Genomic DNA, 19,709 nt, shown 5'->3' on the forward strand with positions numbered 1-19,709 from the left:
GCCAGAGGTATATAAAATCAAGCACCTACTTGTAACAGAACAGGTCGTTCTAAAGAGCTCGCTAAATTCAAGCGTGGTACTCTAACAGAATGCCACCATTGCTGTGAGTCAGTTTGGGAAATTTCCTTCCGAAATAGATATTCCACAAACAACGTGGTACTTTTGCAGAGTGGAAACATTTATGCAACTCAGATAGAAAGTGCCAACCACATTACAGATCAGGGTCACCAAGTGCTGAAGCAGATATTGTGTAAATGTCGCCAATGAGTTCCAAACCTGCTGACATTAAGATCAGCACAAAAACTGCGTGCCAGGAGCTTCATGGCATGAGTTTCCATGGCTGAGCAGCTCCTGTAGGTGTAATGTATAGGTGGCCCTGTTCTATTGTTCATATAGTGTATACAATCTCTCCAGTGAGTTCTGGGTCTACCATAAGGTTTCTTCCCAGTTGGGTGTGCCCAGAAAACCTCAAAAAAGGAGGGGCCCAGGAGACACCCTAAGTAGATGCCCAAACAACCTCAACTGGCTTTCTCAGCACAAATGAACAGCTCTGGTCAGAGCTCTCTCGGGCTGCTTGCGTTTCACATCTCTAAGGCTGAGCCAGGTCATCCTACATATGAAAACTCATTTTTGGCCACTTGCATTCATGACCTCATTATTTCTCCTCATTGCATATTAAAATCTTTATATTTGCAAAAAAAAAATATTAAAGATTACATCAGTCCATGTGGTTCTGTTTTTAAACCTACTGTCACTCCTTCATGAATTAATTTATACACATATTCACACATCAGTGGTGGCAGAGCTGCCACGAGGAGGGCCTTGGACTTCAGAGTCTTACCCAAAGACACTTCAGCATATGGAAGAACCAGGCTGTGGTTGTCTATATTCAGTCTGACTATCTTGATTAACAAGCTAACCCATGGACCCTGAGTCTTTATCATTGTATACCTGTAGTCATTGCCTCTCTCCTGTTACAGAAAGACTATCAGCCATGCTACTCATCTTACACAGCACCCCCATGATGAAAAAGCCCGCTCAGCGGTTCTTCCATCATCCAATTATCTTTAGCTCCACCTCTGTGTGAACCAGCGCTTTCCTTCATTTGTTTTCTTGTAACCCTCACGTCACACTTCTAATTTCTACCACTGGCTTATCTGAATGGCACGGTGTCTGTTATGTAACAGTCTTGAAGAACCCAGATTAGCATGTGGTTAATTATTGCAGGAGGCTTTAGAGTTGTGTTATCTCTTAGTAAGGCAGCAGGCCTGCCAAAAAGAATCCGTGTCTGTGTCTATTGTGTCACCACAGACGAAAAAAAAAAAAAAAAAAAATGGTGTCAAATTTTGAACCTGACACAGTTCTCTGCTGGTCAAGTAATATTAAACAACAAATGAATAAATCAGGCCAAAATGAGAAATACAATATTCACACAGAAAAGTGAGCTGCAGAAAGGCTTCAGTTGGAAACAAAGAACTGCATCTTAGCATACTCCTGCCTTGAGAACAGCTCCCCTCTCCATTTGTGACAGCAGAGTACTACATTTGACACCCAAGCTGATATTTCATAATACTCCAAGTTTAAATGGCTTTTTTGCAAAGTGAATGAAATTAAACACAAGCTAGATCAGTTCATTTGATGTAATCTATTCATGAAAAGTACAGAATTTTAAATGCTGTGTAAAAAGAAAAAACAGCAACATTAAAATGCAATTATCTAAATATTCAAGAACGTAACTCTCACAAACATTTAACTATAGTACAAAAAAAAAAAAAAAAAACACACACATCAAGGACAGCATCATACTGTAGATAGCAATGAATTAACATTCACAATGCAATTATAAACACATGACAACCTCCACAATAAATGGCTACTGTAGTAGCAGCAGTTCCAAAAAAAAAAAAAAAATCCATATCCAGGGATTCATATCCAGGTCACTCCACACTAAACTGTTCTGAAGTGTTAGATAGGTGTTAACAAAATGGACCAATCAATTTTAATTTATTAATGCAAGGCTGAATTGCTGTTTATTTCAAGTGAGCGATGTATGATGAATATTTTTGTGAGAGCAGCACAAAGGATCCATGGATGTAGCAAAGTTGGACACCAGTATTTACACCCATAACAAAGATGCCAACACAAATCTGAACACACTTTCTGAGCAGATTGTTGCCAAATGTCTGATTTTCATCATTGACAATCTTTCTTTATGCCTTTCCTAACAAAATTCCAGCGTTCATTTTTTTCCTTGTTGATAAAGTTGTGTTAGGAGAGAGATTTAAAGAGAAGGTCCTTACTCGTGGAAAAAAAAAATAGCTTTGACTAGCATGGATTTAAAATTGAGTATGAAAAAAATTGTGCTGCTTTTGATTAAATAAATATTATACCATATTTCACACAGGCTCCAGTGGTACAGTTTAGTGTGGAGTGACCCATACACAATTTTCTGATCAGTCATAGATGAGAAAATATAGAAAAAAAAGCAGGCAGCTGAGAATATGTGGGGCACTGGAATTCACAGTCCATTTAAATTCCCTCATTATGGATTTGAGATTTGCTTTTTTTGCGCTTCACCTTACTATTGGACGCTGGGACATCCAATGACTCCAGACGGAAGGGGCGAGGCAGGATGGTGTCTGAGGTCAGAGGCAGGTTCGTGTTGGAGCCGCTCAAAGAAAGGTACGCTGCCACATTAACCACGGGAGGAGAGTGGATGGCTGCAAGAGACACGAAGGTAGATAAAACTGACGGAAAATGTTAAATGTAAGCTGCTCTGGCACTCTGACCCTTGCACAAGGTTATAATTAGGATATGAATTAGCAAGAGATGATTATTATGTAGTAGTGGCTCTGTATTGTAAAGCTTTACACATTTTCCTAACAAAGCGAAAGGTTCGATCCTGGAAGATATCAAACCAGGGATCGAACCCTAGTTGCATCAGGAAGGGAATCCGGCACAAGTCAAACATGCACAGCTACTTTCTGTGGTGACGCCTTGTGAATAAAGGAGCATTTCACAGTAAAAGTGGTAAATTCCTATATCACAGTAACCAAAACATTAAACACGATCTATAGCTTTACGGGAGTTGAATCAGAGTTTTTCAAGATTCTAGAGTCTGCATATAACTCAAAGTCTAATAAATTGATTTCCAGAATATATACTGCCCTGTTTATAACAGAGAAAGATAATACTCTGTATATAAAACAAAAATGAGAGGAAGAAGCAGCAGTTGTCATTCCAGAGGAAACCTGGGGGAATATTTGGAGATCCCAGTGATCTTCCACCAGTTCCTCATTCTGAAGAGAACACGGCTGGAAAAATGTAATAAGGTACGTCAAGTCTCCAGCCCGGGATAAATACAAAAAGGTGACAGGGATATGTTGGAGACAGCACGGAACAGGAAAAGCCAATCATTACCACATGTTCTGGGATTGCCCTAAATTGAGTACCTACTGGAAAGAAATCCATAAAACTTTGAACTTGGTTTTTAGAACTGAAATACCATTTGATTTTGTGATGCTCTATCTTTCTGATGTTGCCATTCTGAAACAGAAAATGGACAGGAAACTATTGCAGGCCCTTTAAGTGGCGAGCAAGAAAAACATTACAGGAAAATGGCTTAACCCAATCCCTCCTACATTAGATGGTTTGTTAGATATTACTTTAGAAATATTCAAGATGGAAAAATTAACCTAAACCCTGAATATCCAAAAAAAATAAATTCTACCGAATTTGGAACAGGTGGATAAAGTATGTAACCCCATTTAGAGCCAGGTTTCTCTAACCTCTCTGATTCTCCATCCCAACTCCATCCCCCACCTCTTTCTGTTCCTCTTTTACTCTTTTGTTTTCCCTTTTTATTTTGTTGCTTTTAGTTCCCCCCTTGTTTAATGATAAAAACTGGAAACTGGGAAGATGTCTGGAAAACGAAATAAGTATCTGTATGCAAATCTGTTATCTTCCAAATAAAAATAAAATTAAAAATAAATAAACATGATCTATAGCAAAATAGCCTAAATAAAGTACTATAAATATATAGCTCGATAAAATACAATATGAGAAAACAATTCTCTTAATAAGGTAAAAACTAACCAAAGTAAGAAGCTCAAAAAGAAAAGATAAAGTAAAACTAAATAAATTAGCTCAATAAGTAAAAATACAAATGAAATACAACAAAAGTAAAAAGAAGTCAAAATTGAAATATATAAAATGCCATGTAAAAAGCTGAATACATAAACTGTCTTTATAAAGTAAAATAGCTAAAATTTGACAAAGCATAATAATAATAATTTCTAAATGCAATAAAAAAGTTTATTGTAGCAGCATAAAGTGTAGTGGACGGTGTAATAACATGACTTATTGTATGCCTTTCAAAATTTTAGAGTGAACTTTTGCTAAAATGTAAAAAAACCATCAATGTTTCTATTTAAACAACAAAATAATTTTTGGAGATGCTCCTCTTTTAAGTTTAGGGTTCTCCATTCTAGCCTTGATTACTTTTATTTACATTTTTATTATCTTGGCCTGATTAATTGCTCTCCTGCCAAGAGCTGCCAGTCAGGATCTAATTCAGTTCATTTCTATTCTATTTTATTTAGTCACCTCAAGGCGTTTTATATTTTAAGGTAAAGACCCTAATATAATACAGAGAAAATCCCAACAGTCAAAACGACCCCCCATGAGCAAGCACTTGGTGACAGTGGGAAGGAAAAACTCCCTTTAAACAGGAAGAAACCTCCAGCAGAACCAGGCTGAGGTTGGTGCAGCAACCAGTTGGGACTGAGGAGCACAAGATGTTGACATCATGCAAATTTATGGCTAAGTGAGAATGAAGTAACATTAGCTAATTTAACTGCTAATGTGTCTGCAGTTTCTTTTCTCACCGTGTCCCTTTGTGGAGTCACCTCCCAGCAGCTGGCTTGCTCTCTTTGACTTGAAGTAGCTGCTGGCGATGTTCTCGCTGTCACTTCGGTCCAGCATTTGCTTGTACCTGTCCTCTTCCACCTGCTAAAACACACATGGTCTCTGTCCATGTTACAGTGTGCGCATGTCAAGTACAGGACTAACCATTAAACACAAACACATACACACACACCATAAATGGTTCTCCAACATCAGGACCTGAGCCTCTGCGAGTTGAAGCTTTTGGACCCACTGCTAAGAGAAAGAAAGTGATAATTAAATATTTAAAGAATGTAATGTGCAAAACCAACACAGGATGCACTGCGTCATGTCAGCTTCACCATTACTCATAAACTGATAAGCTTTCACAGTCTATTTTTAACACATACCCCCCATCATATGCCCCACCTGCAGGCAGTGTTGTTTTCTGCACTATTACATCTGGCAGCCTCCAGGTGGCGCTGTCTTCGTCCCAGACAGCTTCTTTCTTCAAGCGGTCCAGGTTGCTGTAGTTGCAGTCGCGGCGCACCAGAGACACCATACGCTCCAGCAGGCTGTTCAGGAGCTGGCCGTCCTTCTCCAGCCTGCGTATAGTCGCCAGGTAGTCATTCCTTTCCACCTCAAACTCCGCCTGCAGGTCACGGATCTCCAGTTTGGCTGCTTTCAGCTGTTACAACAATGACAGAGTATATGATTCGCTGGAAACCATTTAAAGAGTCCCATATGTTAATTTATCAGTTACATCTTAAAGTAGAGACATATTTCTATAGTTTGTGGTGTTCAGCTAGAACCCACTTGTTCATAGTGAGGATCTGATGTGTGAAGAAAGACACACCAAATTAGTAAATCCCTGAAGAGATAACCTAATTTTTCAGGGTAAAAAAAGTTAATAAAATACCCGAATTAAATGTGGTCAAAGTCACCTTCTCGTTCATCTCCAGACCACCGCTGATATTTTTGGATCACTCCCTGGAAGCCCGTTGCACTTGTGCCTCTACAAAGAGCGTTGGATCTTGCTCAGTGTGTTAAAACAGCAAGTCTTCAACTTTAATTTGATTTTGAGGAATTATACAAAGTCACAGAGAAAATGGTGAGCAAAGATTGGGGTTTTGTGGCCACAGAGGGGTACGAACGTGCAATCCCACTGTGGTAAAACTGCACTGTGGTCAAAATTAGACTTCTAAGAAGTGAAATTTGTCCAGAGTTGCATGAAATGGTCGTGTTTCCACCCATAAAAATAGATTTTTATGGGTGAAAACTTCAAACTTTTTGATCGCACCTTGAAATTTACAGAAAGCTCTTAATATATATATGCTTCCTGTCCAACAGAAAGATGCTTTTTTTAATCTGCTGTAAGCCCCATACAAAGATTAAAAATTCGTCCTACAACTACTTTCACCCACCTTCCCCTGAACTTTGACCAGCATCTGGTTTTTGGCATGGACTTCTTCCTGGATGGAGTTGTAGACGTTCAGCAGCACATTTTCGCTCTCTTCGCTGTTCTCTGACAGAGCATTAATAAGCTGAGCTTTTCTCTGGTCAGCAAGTTTTTTTCTCTGCCATTGTCTCTGCTGTAGCTCTTTGTTCCTGGCCTGCTCCCCTCCTACCACTTCCTGTTCCAGCTGCTGCAGTCTGAGGAACACCAAGGACACCACGCAGATACGTGCTTAGTATAATTCTCACTATACTATTATAGCTAATTATTGGATTATGTTAATACCGGAGAAAAATGCAGGGGTAAATATATCTGAAAAATATACTGCTGGGAACTGATTATGCACTGTAGCCAGTAGCATAGGTATGACATATCCACCATGTAATGTAATAATACATGGCAGATACCATCATAATAACATCTTCAGTATCCCATGAACAGGGCTGAAAAAACTGGAGCCCTCACAACCCGCACCCCAATAAGCAGTAGAAATTAGATGGATCAGTTGATTGATGGTGTTGGAAAAGACACAATCAAGACATCATATACAACAATATCATAGATATGAATTTGAGGCCCCTGATGTTGCATAGAAGCCCACAAACCTTTCCAGGACATGTTTCTGGTCCAGAGGCCCTGCTGCAGTGGCATCAGTAGACTCCATGAGCTCATCTCCATCTGGACTTCTTTGGGTAGGTTTGCTGACCTACATGAGGGAATAACATTCAACATTTTGCACCACAGAGGTGCTTTGATACCTTCTTTCAGAATAAGAATATCATTTGAAGGATGAGTGGTCTTTGTGGGAGGTGGGGGTGGGTGGTACCTTGGTTGGGGAAGTTTCCTCAGATGTACTGTGGCAGACTGGATCAATGCTGATACACAATTCCTCCTCAGCAACCTGGGTCGTACAGCTGGCGCTCTCTAACGTCAACAAGCAGCACAAAACAAAGCAGTTTACATGGGGAGGATGCAACAGCAAAAATGCTGAAGAAAAGCTTTTGTGTTTAATTAAAACGCAAAGGCTATTTCTTTAGCATTTTCCCTGAAGAAAATTCACTGTTAAAGTGGTTTCATGGTTCTCTGTTGCTGGTTTATGACTTTCTATTACCATTCTTAGGGGCAGAGCTCCCCCTGCTGGCTTGGGCTTTCTCCAGAATAGACAGCTTTGATTCATAGGAGGAACGCAGAGCAGTGATGTCTTCCTGCAGCTTCGCCTTGGATTCCTGCTCTGCATTGTACTCAGCCTGCAACTTGGCCAGCCTCTGCTCGTACTCCTACAGAGAGCGCAGAACACAGACCATAAATCACAGGGTTCTTATACAACGCATGCTTAAAGGTGACGTGATAAATGGATGTGGGATTGGTTCATGCTTGCCTCTTTAATCTTTTCCTTCTTTGCTTCGGTGGTGCTGGATTGTGGCCTTGAGGGACCAGCAGGGGATGCCTCAGAAAAGTGACGGGACAGCAGAGCTACATGATAAATAAAAGTTCTTTAAAGGGTTCTTTTTTGTGGGCTCAGATAATAAAAGCAAAACAACATGCAAGAAACTCAAATATTTATTATAATCTACAGGTAGATTTAGGACTATTAACTAAAACAGCATGTTGCTTTTTTATATAAACACAAAATTTATCACTTACTTGAAAGGTCAGCAGCGCCCAGCTGGCCTGTGAGGAGCACCCGCAACTTCTTGATTTCCTCCTGATACTCTCGGAGCAGAGCGTCCTTCGGATCCTCGTTGATGCGAGGCCTGTTCTGAATGCTCTTGGCCCGGTTTGCATAGCGCAGCGTACTCAGGCTTTCCTCATAGTTGTTGTCTGCAGGGGAGAGACAGGCAATCATCAAGGTGCGCGTGTTTCCTCCCAGAGAGTCCTGCAGCAGCCTGGTCAGCTTGGAGTCTCGGTAGGGGATGTATTTGGAGCGTCCATCTACCAGGGCGGAGATGACGTTGCCCAGGGCCGAGAGGGAAAGGTTGATCTTTGTGGCCTCGCGGAGTCGTTCGCCAGTAGCACCGGTTTTAGACTGACGCTCACTTCCTGCCAGGTCCACAAGGTTGAGTTTTCCTGCCCTCAGATGGTCCTGGCCAGATGCATCTGAAAGTTTGAGGTGACCGAGGGAATACAGACAGCATGCAACTGTCAAGTTTGTGTCAGTATATTACAAGGCCTTGAAATACTAACATCTACTGGGTCTACCACTTGATGGTGTGAGAACCCTGTACAAGCATAAGCAGAACATACAAACTCTGTATATGAGGAGTTTTGTAAATTAGCAGATTTAAAGATATGGCCCCACAGAACAAAGACAAATCTGATGGTGAAGTGCTGATGACCTTATGAGACATAAGAAGATCATGTGCTCCTACAAGCAAAGGAAAAACATCAGCACAAATTAAACAGAGTTAAGGCAAAGATATCATATGTTCACCAGTGTTGCAGATCTCCAGGTGGATAGTGAAGATTGAGTGGGAGCGTGAGGAGTCTTTGTTCATCAGTGTGTAGCCCACCGCCCGGTTCCTCCAGCCTTGCTCTATGATTCTTTCACACTCCCCCACACTGTGCACAGTGTGCATGGAAAGGTCCCGTACATACACCCCACGCTCTGGGTGCTCTTTCAGCTAGGCATTCATCAGCCACATAAACACACACACACACACACACACACACACACACACGCACGCACACAATCAGCAAATATGTCACCCTGTTCAAACACCTTGACCTTTAAAAGAATCAACTGTACTTTAAGTCACCATGGCAACATGTACAGTACTATGTAGAAAAAAAACTGCTGTAACCAAAGAACAAGAATGCCTTTGGCTTCTTCTGTTACAGTGTAGCCTGTTCTGTTTATTTAAAAAACAGCGACTCACCTCTAATCCCTGCTTGGTGTCGCTTCCCAAAAGGTCTCTGATTTCTTCATTGTAAATCTCCAAGTAGGAGGCCCTCACCAGGAATTTGGTATTTTCTGCACACTAGCTTGCACACAAAGATAAAACACATGATTATTCTCTCAGTGCTGAGGCAAGCCTAGACAAAAACTGTATGCATGTTGCAATTTATAAGATGGTTGTGGTCAACAAACATACCTGAATGCTCTCAAAGACGTGCTCAAAGGCCCGTGGGATGATGCCCTTCTGGGCTGCCGGCTGAGACACCCCTTGCATGGTGAACGACTTTCCACTTCCAGTTTGTCCGTAGGCAAAAATTGTGCCGTTGTATCCCTCAGTGACACCCTGTAAAAGTTACATTTTTTTCATGAGGTTGCGTTAAACTTTGACAGCAGGATATTCATAATGAGGAGGTCTGCGTTCATTAGAAACTAGATATAGGCTGCTGATGTTGGACTGAAGGTGTCCAGTGACAAGTGTGCTGCTTTTCTAAGGCCCAGCTCTGCAGGCTGGTAATCTAAGAAATCACAAGCATACCTCAACCAAAGCATAGGCAATCTCATTGTACATCTGCTCAGTTGTTTGATCAATGTAGTAGGTCCCATCAAAGGTGAACTGTTTGGGTGGCTCATCCACTGCACCTGGCTTTTCTATGAAGCACTGGCAGCGCTGCAGGTCCATGGACAGCACCATCTTAGAGCTGAGCGCCTTCTCCCTGTCATTCAGGGGCCTGCACCTGACCACCACCTTCACCGACTCTGACCCCATGTCTCAGCATTCACTCCACAGCAGCTGGCTGGTGTTGTGGATAACAGGTGAAAGCAATGCAGCACAAAACCTGCTAAATTCTGCTTTACAAATACGGGAGTGTTGAGAAGCGTGGCAGCAGGACCCTGATGGCTAACCTTACCTTAATAAGCAGATGACAGCAGTAGTTCACTAACAGCTCGCGTCTCCACTGAAGTTCAGTGAGAAGCGATCAGTGGAGAAAAAGCAGGAAACTTTCCAGACACAGTGTTGATGGACCTTGGCAGGTATCGTTTCAGGTCCTTTCCCATTCTGTTCCTGTCCCCTAGGTGTTTGGAGTTGCTTAGCAACCATCAGTAACAGCTGAGGAATGTAACAGGCCCAGAGCGGCGGCCATTTTAGTGAGGTCAGAGTGAGGTGAGAGGGGAAAACAGTTTGCTGTAAGCTTTATGTGTTACTGTGAAGACATGTTAAAACTGATTTTAGCAGGAAAACTACAGCCCTTTTCGGTGCTTGTTTTAATCTGTCAAAGGGACCGAGCGTCCCCAGACAATAAAAAAAAACACCCACACATCATAACACAATCTAAAGAAACTCAAGAACAGATGAGAAACAAAGTCACTGACATCTATCAGTCTGGAAACGGTTACGAACTCATTTCTAAGGCTTTGGGACTCCGGGAACCACAGTGAGAGCCATTATCCACACATGGAGAAAACTTGGAACAGTGGCGAACCTTCCCAGGAGCGGCCAGTTTTCCAAAGAACTCATCCAGGAGGTCACAAAAGAACCCAGAACAACATCCAAAGAACTGCAGGTCTGCTTCACATTTCCCCAAAAAAAACCCCATCTTGATGATTCCCCAAGACTTTTGGGAAATATGCTGTGGACTGATGGGACAAAACTTGGAACTTTTTTGGAAGGTTTGCATCCCATTACATTTGGTATAAAACTGCATAGAACATCGTACCAACAGGCAAACGTGAATTCTGCTCTCCAAAAGAAAATCCTAAAAGAGAATGTCTGACCATTGTTCCCTGAAACTCAAGTGCACTTGGGTTATGCACAGGGGCGTGGTGGCCATCGGGAGGTTCGGGAGGTTTTTACCCAATTAAGCACAGCAGCGCTCGCAGCTGCAGCTCTCGCGGCCACATTTGCAGTCCGCGCCTGCAAATAAAGTTCTCTTGTCTTTAAATTATGGTTTGTCCGTTGTACGATCGGATAAAAGGCCTCTCCAAACCAAGCTCCCGGGCTGAATTTTAAACCCAGCCCGCCCCTGGTTATGCAACAGAAGAAAACAGCAGCAGCATGTCCACCTCTGAATGGCTCAGAAAATAAAATAAAATCCTCCAATGTGGCTGAATTCAAACAATTCTGCAAAGAAGAGTGGGCCAAAATTTCTCCACAGCGATGTGAAAGACTCATTGCTGTTTATCGCAAATGCTTGATTGCAGTTCTTGCTCCCAAGGGTGGCACGACCAGCTATTAGTTTTAGGGGGCAATTACTTTTTTTTTTTTTTTTTTTTTTTTTACACAGGGCAGGTTGGTTTGGGTACCCCCCCCCCCTTTAAGAAATGAAATCATCACTTAAAAACTGTATTTTGTATTTGCTCAGATTATCTTTGTCTAATATTAAAATATATTTGATGATCTGAAACGTGAGACAAATATGCAAAAAAAAAAAAAACGGGAAGGGGGCACATACTTTAACAGTACTGTATATCTAGTATACATTCAAATATACAAACTTCTCAAAAATTTATATTAATCTGAATTTTGTAGTTTTGGCTGCTGGTCATACAGTAAACAATGTTCCTCAATTTTATGGACAACCCCCCCCCCCCCCCCAATACATATAATAATGAAAATAATTTCTATATAAAGCCTTAAAGTAGGCTGCTTGTATGATGAATTACTGCTGGCTTTATTGGTATATTCTGTCAGGAATTAAAAAATCTGAAAAAGTGGCTTCAGTTATATTAATCCTCACCAAATTACCAACTAAATAAACTGCATACAAAAAATATGAGTAAAAAGGAATCAATCAAAATTTGACCAAATATATTTGAGTAAGATATTTACAAGACAAGGAAACAAGAAGAAAAGGTATTACATCTTTGCCATCAGGTACAATAAACAGTGATTAATTCCCTGTTACAGATTCAGGTTGTTAGCTTAATGTCTTTAAAAAAAATAAGCAGAAAAAGGGAAAAAAAATCCCCTATAGGCACATAATCTTTAAAAACTTATTTTGAAATAAAAACAAAAAAGCAGGAGTGGTGTCTTTGACACAGAACTACCCTCTTAGGAAATGTATACTATTCACATTAAATGCCAACACTTTTAAACAGTGACTGTTTTATAGTTAAACCCCCCCAACACCACAACACAGACTAAAAGATAAATGTGCAAAAGAAATGATCAGTGTTGCTTATTCTGTGCCCTCTAAGGTTGGCAGTCCACATGTTCCTGTGTCCAGGGTTTACACCCATTCCTTTTTATGGGTGCTTTTAACTTTGGCTTTGTTTGGGCTCATCTGAAGCTTCACAGGCTGCCGTCCGCTGACGCTTTCCTCCCACTCGTAGCAGTGGTTCACCCGAGCACAGCTCAGCAGACACGGCAGCTCGTCCTGGGTCTCTGTGTAGTGCTCAATCAGCTCAGCTATGGAATCGAATTCAGTCTTGCATTTCTATCAAAAAAATAAAATATATAAATAGAGAAAAAAGTAATGCAAAATATAAAAATCACATTACACATGATTATGAGTCTCTTATCACATTTCTAATCAACTACAAATAGTTTAATTATCTGGTTTCAGTGAAAAATCTCAGTGTGGCTGTCAAGTGGAAATCTCCAGTGCAAAAAAAGCCACTTTAGCTATCTGCCGATCTATTGGTATTGCCATTATAATATCAGCTGATAATATCAGCCCATTAATCAATCGAGCTCTAGGTGTGATCTCACTAGTGGGTGACATTTCATCTTGTTCTCTTTAAACTGGACATCAAGCTGCTTTCAAACCTTTTGTTCACTGGCCAAAGTCTGCATTCCACTTGGCAGCCACACTGAAATGCCTCTGGGCACCTATTTGGGCTAATTTATCTAAATGAACTTTGACGGTCACTTGAACACAACATCTATATGTATATAAATCACCAGTAAAATTTGATTTAATGAAAAGTCAGCACTGGCAATAACTCTGCTTCCAGCCCAACATGGTTTAGTGATGCAGAAGGTCAAAATATCAAATCTGAGGTTTCAAAACTGAAGTCCAAACACTGATAGGTGAAGGTAGGGTGGCAATGTCCAGCTTTCAAATTAAGTATAAGGTGGCAAGATATCCTAAAAATAACTGCCTCTTTTTTTGTTGATGCTTTAATAAGATATCATCCTCATGAATTTTCTCTGAGGGATTGAAATAAAAAACAATACATTTGTAAATTTAAGAAGAAAATTTTAAAAAGATTTTTGTATATGTCCATAAAGAAAAGTACATTTAATCATCATTCATGATCTGGTTTCCCTTAGAGACTCACTATTTCCTAATATTTGCTAATAATCACATAAGATCCAACATGTCTTAACAAAATTACCTCAAGCATGAATTTCCCTTTACGGGTGTTTTCAATAAGGTGGGTGATCGGGCCAGAGGGGAAGTGAATAATTAGAGAACCACATTTGGCTTTTTTAGGATGTGGGCACAGAAGGTAGGACCCCAGAACATCATCTGCAAGCAGCGAATAGCTGCTGTTACTGTAATATCAAAGAGGAAACCGCTGATGTGTTAACAAGAAAAGGACATTTATGAACGTAAATATGGGTTTGATGCACGATGTACTTACGTTGCGATACCAGCCCAACAATACACCGCCTGAGCAAGCGCTTCTTCTGTTTCGGCCAAGCTTGAAGCACGGGCTCTCCTCGCTGGAGTCTTGTCTTGATCCTTTTCTGTTTTGGATATAATAAGAGTCATAAATGCAAAATTTGATTTAAAAAAAAAAAAAAAAAAAAAAAAAGGTGGCATATTCCACCACCATGTTCATGTGGACAATCTCAACTCAGTGAAGGCCAAATACCCCCTTAAAGACAAAGACGTGGTTCAACATGTTCAACCTTCTAAAAGGAACATTAGTGACAGAACAGTGAAGCTTCTAGAAATGTAGCATCACCCACGTGAGATAAAGTTTCCTCATTATGTAGCCTAAAACTACCAAAAAAAACAAACAAAAAAAAGACACCACAGCAGTGACTTCCCTTCAGACACTGACAGATTCGCTTTACCTAATCAACTCTCTGAACCTCGATAGCGCTCTGTGAACACTCGGCCCACCTTGTGATACACTCAGTTGCTCCTGAATGGTGTGCTGTTTGCGTGGCGTAAAAGTGAAGGAGCGGTAAGCACCAGAACGCAGCGCTTTGGTGCGTATGACTTTCTTGCGCATCAGGGAGGGAGAGGAGGTGGGAAAGACCTCATCTTGGCTGCTTTGTTGGTCATCCGAAGACTTTGGAGTTTTCTGTAGAGATAATTTAAAGTTTTAGGCATGCATTTGGAAACTATAGCACTGTGCAAAAATCTTGATGTTCTTGATTTCTTTGTATTTCACTACGAAAATGGGAACTAGGTGCAGAAATTTATTGAAACATGTATTTTATATGACCATCTTAGTTTCTTTATTGTGCTTTAGGTTGTCTACAGGAGAAGTTCTCCAGGCTTGTTAAAGGACAATCAAAGCTCTTCTTTGGATGTTGGCTGCCTTTTGTTCTGTTCTCTGTCAGGATGATTCCACAATGCTTCAATAATGTTGAGGTCCAGGCTCTGGGGAGGCTAGTCCATGAATGATAGTGTTCTGTTATTGGTTCTTCTATCCAGGTATGCTTTTACTGCATTAGCCTTTTCTCCCTGTTTCTCCCCCCCCATAAGAATGGCTTCTCTCAGTTCCTGATTCAGGCCATCTAGGATGGCCTACCAAGCCCAGCAAACCTCCACATCTGGGGAACAGCAAAACAACAACTTTGTGCTCTCTGCTCTGGACAGGGGTCCATAGAGCATATCCTTAGCAGCTGCCTGATGGCACTTACGAACGGCCGTTACAGTTGGCAGCACGACCAAGTGCTTAAGGCAGTGGAGGAGACAGTAGCCTCAGGCATAACAACCAGCAAGCAATGCCACCAGAGAACTATCTTTGCCAAGGCTGGAGGAAAATACACCCCACAGTCAAGATCCATAACTGTTCTCCTTGCCTCAGCAGCGGATTAATGGCTGAGAGTTGATCTGGACAGGCAGCTGCGCTTTCCTGAGCACATTGCCTCAAATACACTGCATCCAGGCATGGACCTTTTCTCCAGTTCCAAATGAATGATCATGGTGGAACTTTATGTACCCGGGAAGAGTGCATGGATGAAGCTCAAGAGCGGAAACATGCCAAGTACTGGGAGTTGACAGACTTGTACTGGTGACAGGGCTGGATCACCCACTGTGAGCCTATTGAGGAGGGTTATTGGGGCTTTGCAGGCCGGTATTTCTGCAGAGTCCTGACCAAGTTACGTATAGTGGGTGTGATACAGAAGAGGGCCATCAGATGGACCATGGCTGCCATAGAGAGTGCCACAAGATGGCTCTAGCTAAAGAGGGAAGTCCAGTGGTCTACTGCTGCTGGGATGCAAGCTGGGGACTGATCACCCCCAGTTGGATCACTTGGGCGAGGATGTCTGATGTTCGAACAGACCTGAAACACTCGATGAGCCCAGGACACATCACCGATGATGCATCCCAGTGCTTCCATAAAGTATCATAAGAGGGGGGGGGGATGCTGGGAAACTAACCCAGGACCATGACACTGGCTCCTTGGAAGCAAAATAAAAATCCTTAAATTTATACTTGAATCACATTTGGCCACGGACAGTTTAAAGCTGCGTTACTTTTCAGATTAAATGAAAACAAAAAAAAGAAATTTTCATTTATAAAAACAATACCTCTTGTGAATACTTTGTGCAAACATAAGTTGGTTCAAGGGGTTTGGGTGAAGGGGAAAAGAGAAAAAAAAAAAAAAAAGATGAATATCCAAACCTTAATGCCATCCAATAACCCACGAAAAGGAGCTCTTCTGAATGAAACCAGGGCGCTAACACTGAGTGGAAAGCCGTGATTGAGCAGTGAGGGCTTGCGATGGGGCAGTGAACCAGCAGAGTCTTCCTGGGCCTCTTCTGGGTGCTTCTCCAGGTATAACAGCTGGAAACAGCGGCACAGCAGCAGGTTCAGGAACTGGGCCTGATAGAGGGAAGGTGGGCACAGACAACCCAACAGTTACGCTATCAATGCTGGAACTACAGCAATTCACCATGAAAAATATAATACAACAGTGTTCATAAAAGATAAAGCTTAGCAAGAGACTTAGTAAAGCACCAGATAACTGACAGACATGAGGCAACATCAGTGTCAAACTATTTCTTATCTCTCCATGTTGCAACAAGTCTCACTACAAACTACAGTGTGGTGAGACTGACTCAAAACAATTGAATACTACCAGATCAAACAGTGGAGCGGTCACACATTATAGTGTCACACAGCAAGCTTAGTTTCAAGGGTGACTTGGGAAGATTCAGTAGTTGGTTGGGATCAGATCAGTGTTTAGTATGAAAAGGAATTTAAGACAGATTGATTAGCATATTTCTCAACACTCTCCAGTCCAAACTTGTGTGGTTTCTCTTCTTTTATTTGCAGTTACCATGGCAAATGGAAGTGGAAATGCATACATTGTGCTTAATGTGTGACTAGATCAGCAGGACCGACCACATTTTGAGGTGGTCAGACTTGCATTGTGATTAGGTGCACGGAGTTGTAAATGCAACACCTCAGTTTGATGACACAGGAAAATAAATCCATTCAATGTGTCAAAAGGTCATTGAACTCAAGCTGCTGTTAACAGCAGAAACGTCAGTCATTATCCATCCATCCATTTTCTTCCACTCAGCCATTGTATCAGCATTATTTTCCTACCCAGAGAGGCTCTAAAATCATTTGCCTATTAAGATAAGAATGGAAATATGAAAAAATCAGGTAGAACAGTTTTCATGACCCTGTTAATACAAACCTCTAGTTGCACCAAATTTTAGGGGGAAAAAATAAATAAATACATTTGAGGGAAGAGGCCATGTAAACAATAACTGCTTATTCTCATTCTCAGGTCTCTTTAAAAATGCATGGCATCATGCTTTTAATGTATCTTTAAAAAAATCCTACGACTGTTTCAAGCACTGACCAAAACGGTCCAAAAATATTCATATTTTATTAATATCTTGCAAACTTTTCTGTGTATAGCCTGGTAAATGCTGCATTAAATAAAACCTTCAAGCATGCCCTTTGTCACACACTTCTGACCTGATGCACCAACTTTGGTTCTGGGCAGTGCTAACTCGTCCACTGTCTTGGGTCATAGCTGGTGGTCATCACCAGTTCGTCGGGTCAGTTTGGCCAACAACATGGTGAACTTGCAAATGCAAATAGGCAAGTGGTCAAAGCAGGTCTTTTAGGGAATATAAAGATATTAGTAACACTGGAAGTAGTCCAAGTGCAAAAAAAGGAGAGACCCTTGAATGGGATTGTGGGCAAATTTTAATCATTGTTTTTTTCTTTTTATGGAAAGCGCTGCATAAACTTTACTCACACTTTTTATAATATACTGTCTGATAAAAGGACTTGGGAAAACAGTAGTTTTTTCTGACCAAACAGGAAGCCCAAAATATTTACTTCACTGTTACAGAACAATTCCTTACCGCTCTGGAGTGCCTTGCTTTAAAGACATGGCAGTAGAGCTGGGTGTCGGTGCAGCCTGGGTTGTGGGCGACAAAGGCAAACTGGGAATCGACGGGTCGGGCGGTGGAAAGAGAGATTCTGCGCAGAGCATGAGCCATCAGGAGGGTCTGCACACAGGCGGCGGGGGGGACGCAATCAGACAAAAAGAACCAGAGTGACGTAAAGAGCTCGAGACAAATTCAATCTCACATTTTCTCTACTTACAGTTTCATCCTCATTATACATTTTCACACCTTTAATGGAGAATTTTAGGGACACAGGTCTCCTTCTCTTGCATGCCTAATTGAATACAGAACTGCATTAGGTTCAGTCTTTATCGTCACATCTGTAGGTTTAGAAAGATGGGGACTCACTTTAAGGGACTTCAACTGTGTGTGCAGTTGCTTAATCTGGTCATCCAAACAGTTGTCATCCACAGGAAATGAGCCCACATACTTCACCAGTGAAGACACAAGGTTAAACAAACACACACACACACAGAGAGAGACTAGTGACGACAGAAAATCACATTTCCAGACATACCTCTGCTGATCGCGTCACTGTACCATCTTCTCTGACCGATGCCTCACCCATCCTGCCCTGTGAAAACCCAGACAGCAATTAAATAATAATAAATTCCTGAGCCAACACGCCTTCATTTAGGACTCGAAACAGCAGTATGACGGGAACTTAAAACAAGTGAATCACAATTAGTGTGCACCTATTCAGGAAAACATGAAAGATTGGTCTGTCGCAAGAGCCTTATTTTGAAGACGCGTTTTGGTCCATTAACGTCGCAAATAAAGTCGCAGCTACAAGAGGAAAAGTTTGATGACTTTACTGAGATAATGCGCCACGAAATGCCCCGAACAGTGGGCGAAATCCAAAGCCGAAGACAGACAATATTTTAACGTTTTCCGCCCTGTCGAGTCCAACAGCAGCGGTAGCAGGCTACACCGGGTCGTCTCCACCTGCGCTCAGCTCACAGGTAGCAACAACATTTTGAAATCACAGAAACTCACTCTTCAGAGTCGTGGCTTCACCCTCCTCCCCTCCGACCGCTATGCGTCTTCTCGGGAAGCTGACACACCGCACACCGAGGCTTCCCCTGCCACTTTTACCTGCTGACGCGAACCCCAGGTGTGCGGCGCTCCTCCGAGGCGGAGTTTGGGTGGAAAAAAACAAGGGGGAGGAAGACAGGGTGTACATGCAAACTTATTCTCCCGAGACATAAAACTCAGCGGGAAGACAGCTCAATGAATCACATCACCCTCCCCCTGCAGCTGTTTCGGTCCAACCCCCCCCCGCCCAGCTCCACCGCACATTCACACTCATTGTGCAATAATTGAAGCCTTCATAACAAAACCAAAAATGGGAGCATGTGTCAATAAAACAATGTAAAATGTTGCCATATTAATTACTATCTAAAAGCTCTGCATTGAAATTCCACTGGGTAAAAGCAGAAACAATAAATGTCCGGAGGCGTCACCAAGATGGCAGGCTGTATGGGAAAACTTGCGTCTACATGAACTTTGGTTACAAAAGTTAACTAGACTATTTTAAGCATCCCCCCCGTGGCTGATACTGTTGAAGGTCGTTCAGGAAGTTTTTCTATTAAAGAAACATTTTTTCTAACCAGGGATTTGGGGTCCAAAGGTCCAGAAGAGAACTGGCTAAGAGCACTTATGCTTCTTCTACTCCATACCACTTTATTATTTTGCAGATTTTATTTTTATATATATATATATATACACACACACACACACACACACACACACACACACACACACACACACACACACACACACATACAGGCCCAGGGCAAGTTGGATTTAAACCCAGACCACATATATATATGGTCAGATGAAACAAATATTGAGCTGTTTGGCTAAAATTTCAAAAGGTCAAAATGTTTAGAAAAGTGAAAGTGAGACTT

General features: G+C 41.6%; 2 protein-coding genes across 7 annotated transcripts; both read right to left on the bottom strand.

Moving 5' to 3' along the window:
* Nucleotides 1-1,790: 1,790 nt before the first annotated feature.
* kif17 (kinesin family member 17) lies at nt 1,791-10,299 on the bottom strand. Of its 6 annotated transcripts, none has more exons than XM_030729759.1 (15): nt 10,145-10,299; nt 9,772-10,030; nt 9,433-9,579; nt 9,217-9,318; nt 8,772-8,961; nt 7,985-8,437; nt 7,719-7,813; nt 7,452-7,617; nt 7,167-7,264; nt 6,946-7,046; nt 6,309-6,537; nt 5,314-5,572; nt 5,099-5,157; nt 4,887-5,007; nt 1,791-2,720 (listed from the first exon to the last, which is right to left on the bottom strand). In XM_030729759.1, exons 2-15 carry the CDS (start codon nt 10,000-10,002, stop codon nt 2,530-2,532), a joined length of 2,442 nt encoding a protein of 813 aa, XP_030585619.1. In that variant the 5' UTR covers nt 10,003-10,030; nt 10,145-10,299; the 3' UTR covers nt 1,791-2,529. The 6 variants fall into 6 exon arrangements, with proteins under 6 accessions (XP_030585619.1, XP_030585617.1, XP_030585618.1 ...); XM_030729757.1 differs by having other exon boundaries at nt 4,887-5,010; XM_030729758.1 differs by having other exon boundaries at nt 5,099-5,160.
* A 1,728-nt stretch (nt 10,300-12,027) lies between these two features.
* On the bottom strand, nt 12,028-19,001 carry sh2d5 (SH2 domain containing 5). Its single transcript, XM_030729669.1, has 10 exons — nt 18,796-19,001; nt 18,317-18,373; nt 18,148-18,228; nt 17,999-18,073; nt 17,755-17,901; nt 16,049-16,249; nt 14,312-14,495; nt 13,824-13,929; nt 13,575-13,734; nt 12,028-12,670 (listed from the first exon to the last, which is right to left on the bottom strand). The coding sequence occupies exons 2-10, from the start codon at nt 18,365-18,367 to the stop codon at nt 12,464-12,466; spliced, it is 1,212 nt and encodes a 403-aa protein (XP_030585529.1). The 5' UTR covers nt 18,368-18,373; nt 18,796-19,001; the 3' UTR covers nt 12,028-12,463.
* Between the last annotated feature and the right edge of the window lie 708 nt (nt 19,002-19,709).

The sequence above is a fragment of the Archocentrus centrarchus genome, chromosome 5, assembly GCF_007364275.1.
Source record: "Archocentrus centrarchus isolate MPI-CPG fArcCen1 chromosome 5, fArcCen1, whole genome shotgun sequence".
Taxonomy (NCBI): Eukaryota; Metazoa; Chordata; class Actinopteri; order Cichliformes; family Cichlidae; genus Archocentrus; species Archocentrus centrarchus.

Coding starts and splice junctions, on each gene's coding strand:
- kif17 (XM_030729756.1), bottom strand. CDS start 10,002: ATGGGGTCAGAGTCGGTGAAGGTGGTGGTCAGGTGCAGGCCCCTGAAT. Junction 8,962..9,216: donor ACACCAAGCAGGGATTAGAG/GTGAGTCGCTGT, acceptor ATGAATGCCTAG/CTGAAAGAGCACCCAGAGCG. Junction 7,814..7,984: donor GGGCGCTGCTGACCTTTCAA/GTAAGTGATAAA, acceptor TTTATCATGTAG/CTCTGCTGTCCCGTCACTTT.
- sh2d5 (XM_030729669.1), bottom strand. CDS start 18,367: ATGGGTGAGGCATCGGTCAGAGAAGATGGTACAGTGACGCGATCAGCA. Junction 18,229..18,316: donor CAGTGACGCGATCAGCAGAG/GTATGTCTGGAA, acceptor TCACTGGTGAAG/TATGTGGGCTCATTTCCTGT. Junction 18,074..18,147: donor CACAGTTGAAGTCCCTTAAA/GTGAGTCCCCAT, acceptor GTATTCAATTAG/GCATGCAAGAGAAGGAGACC.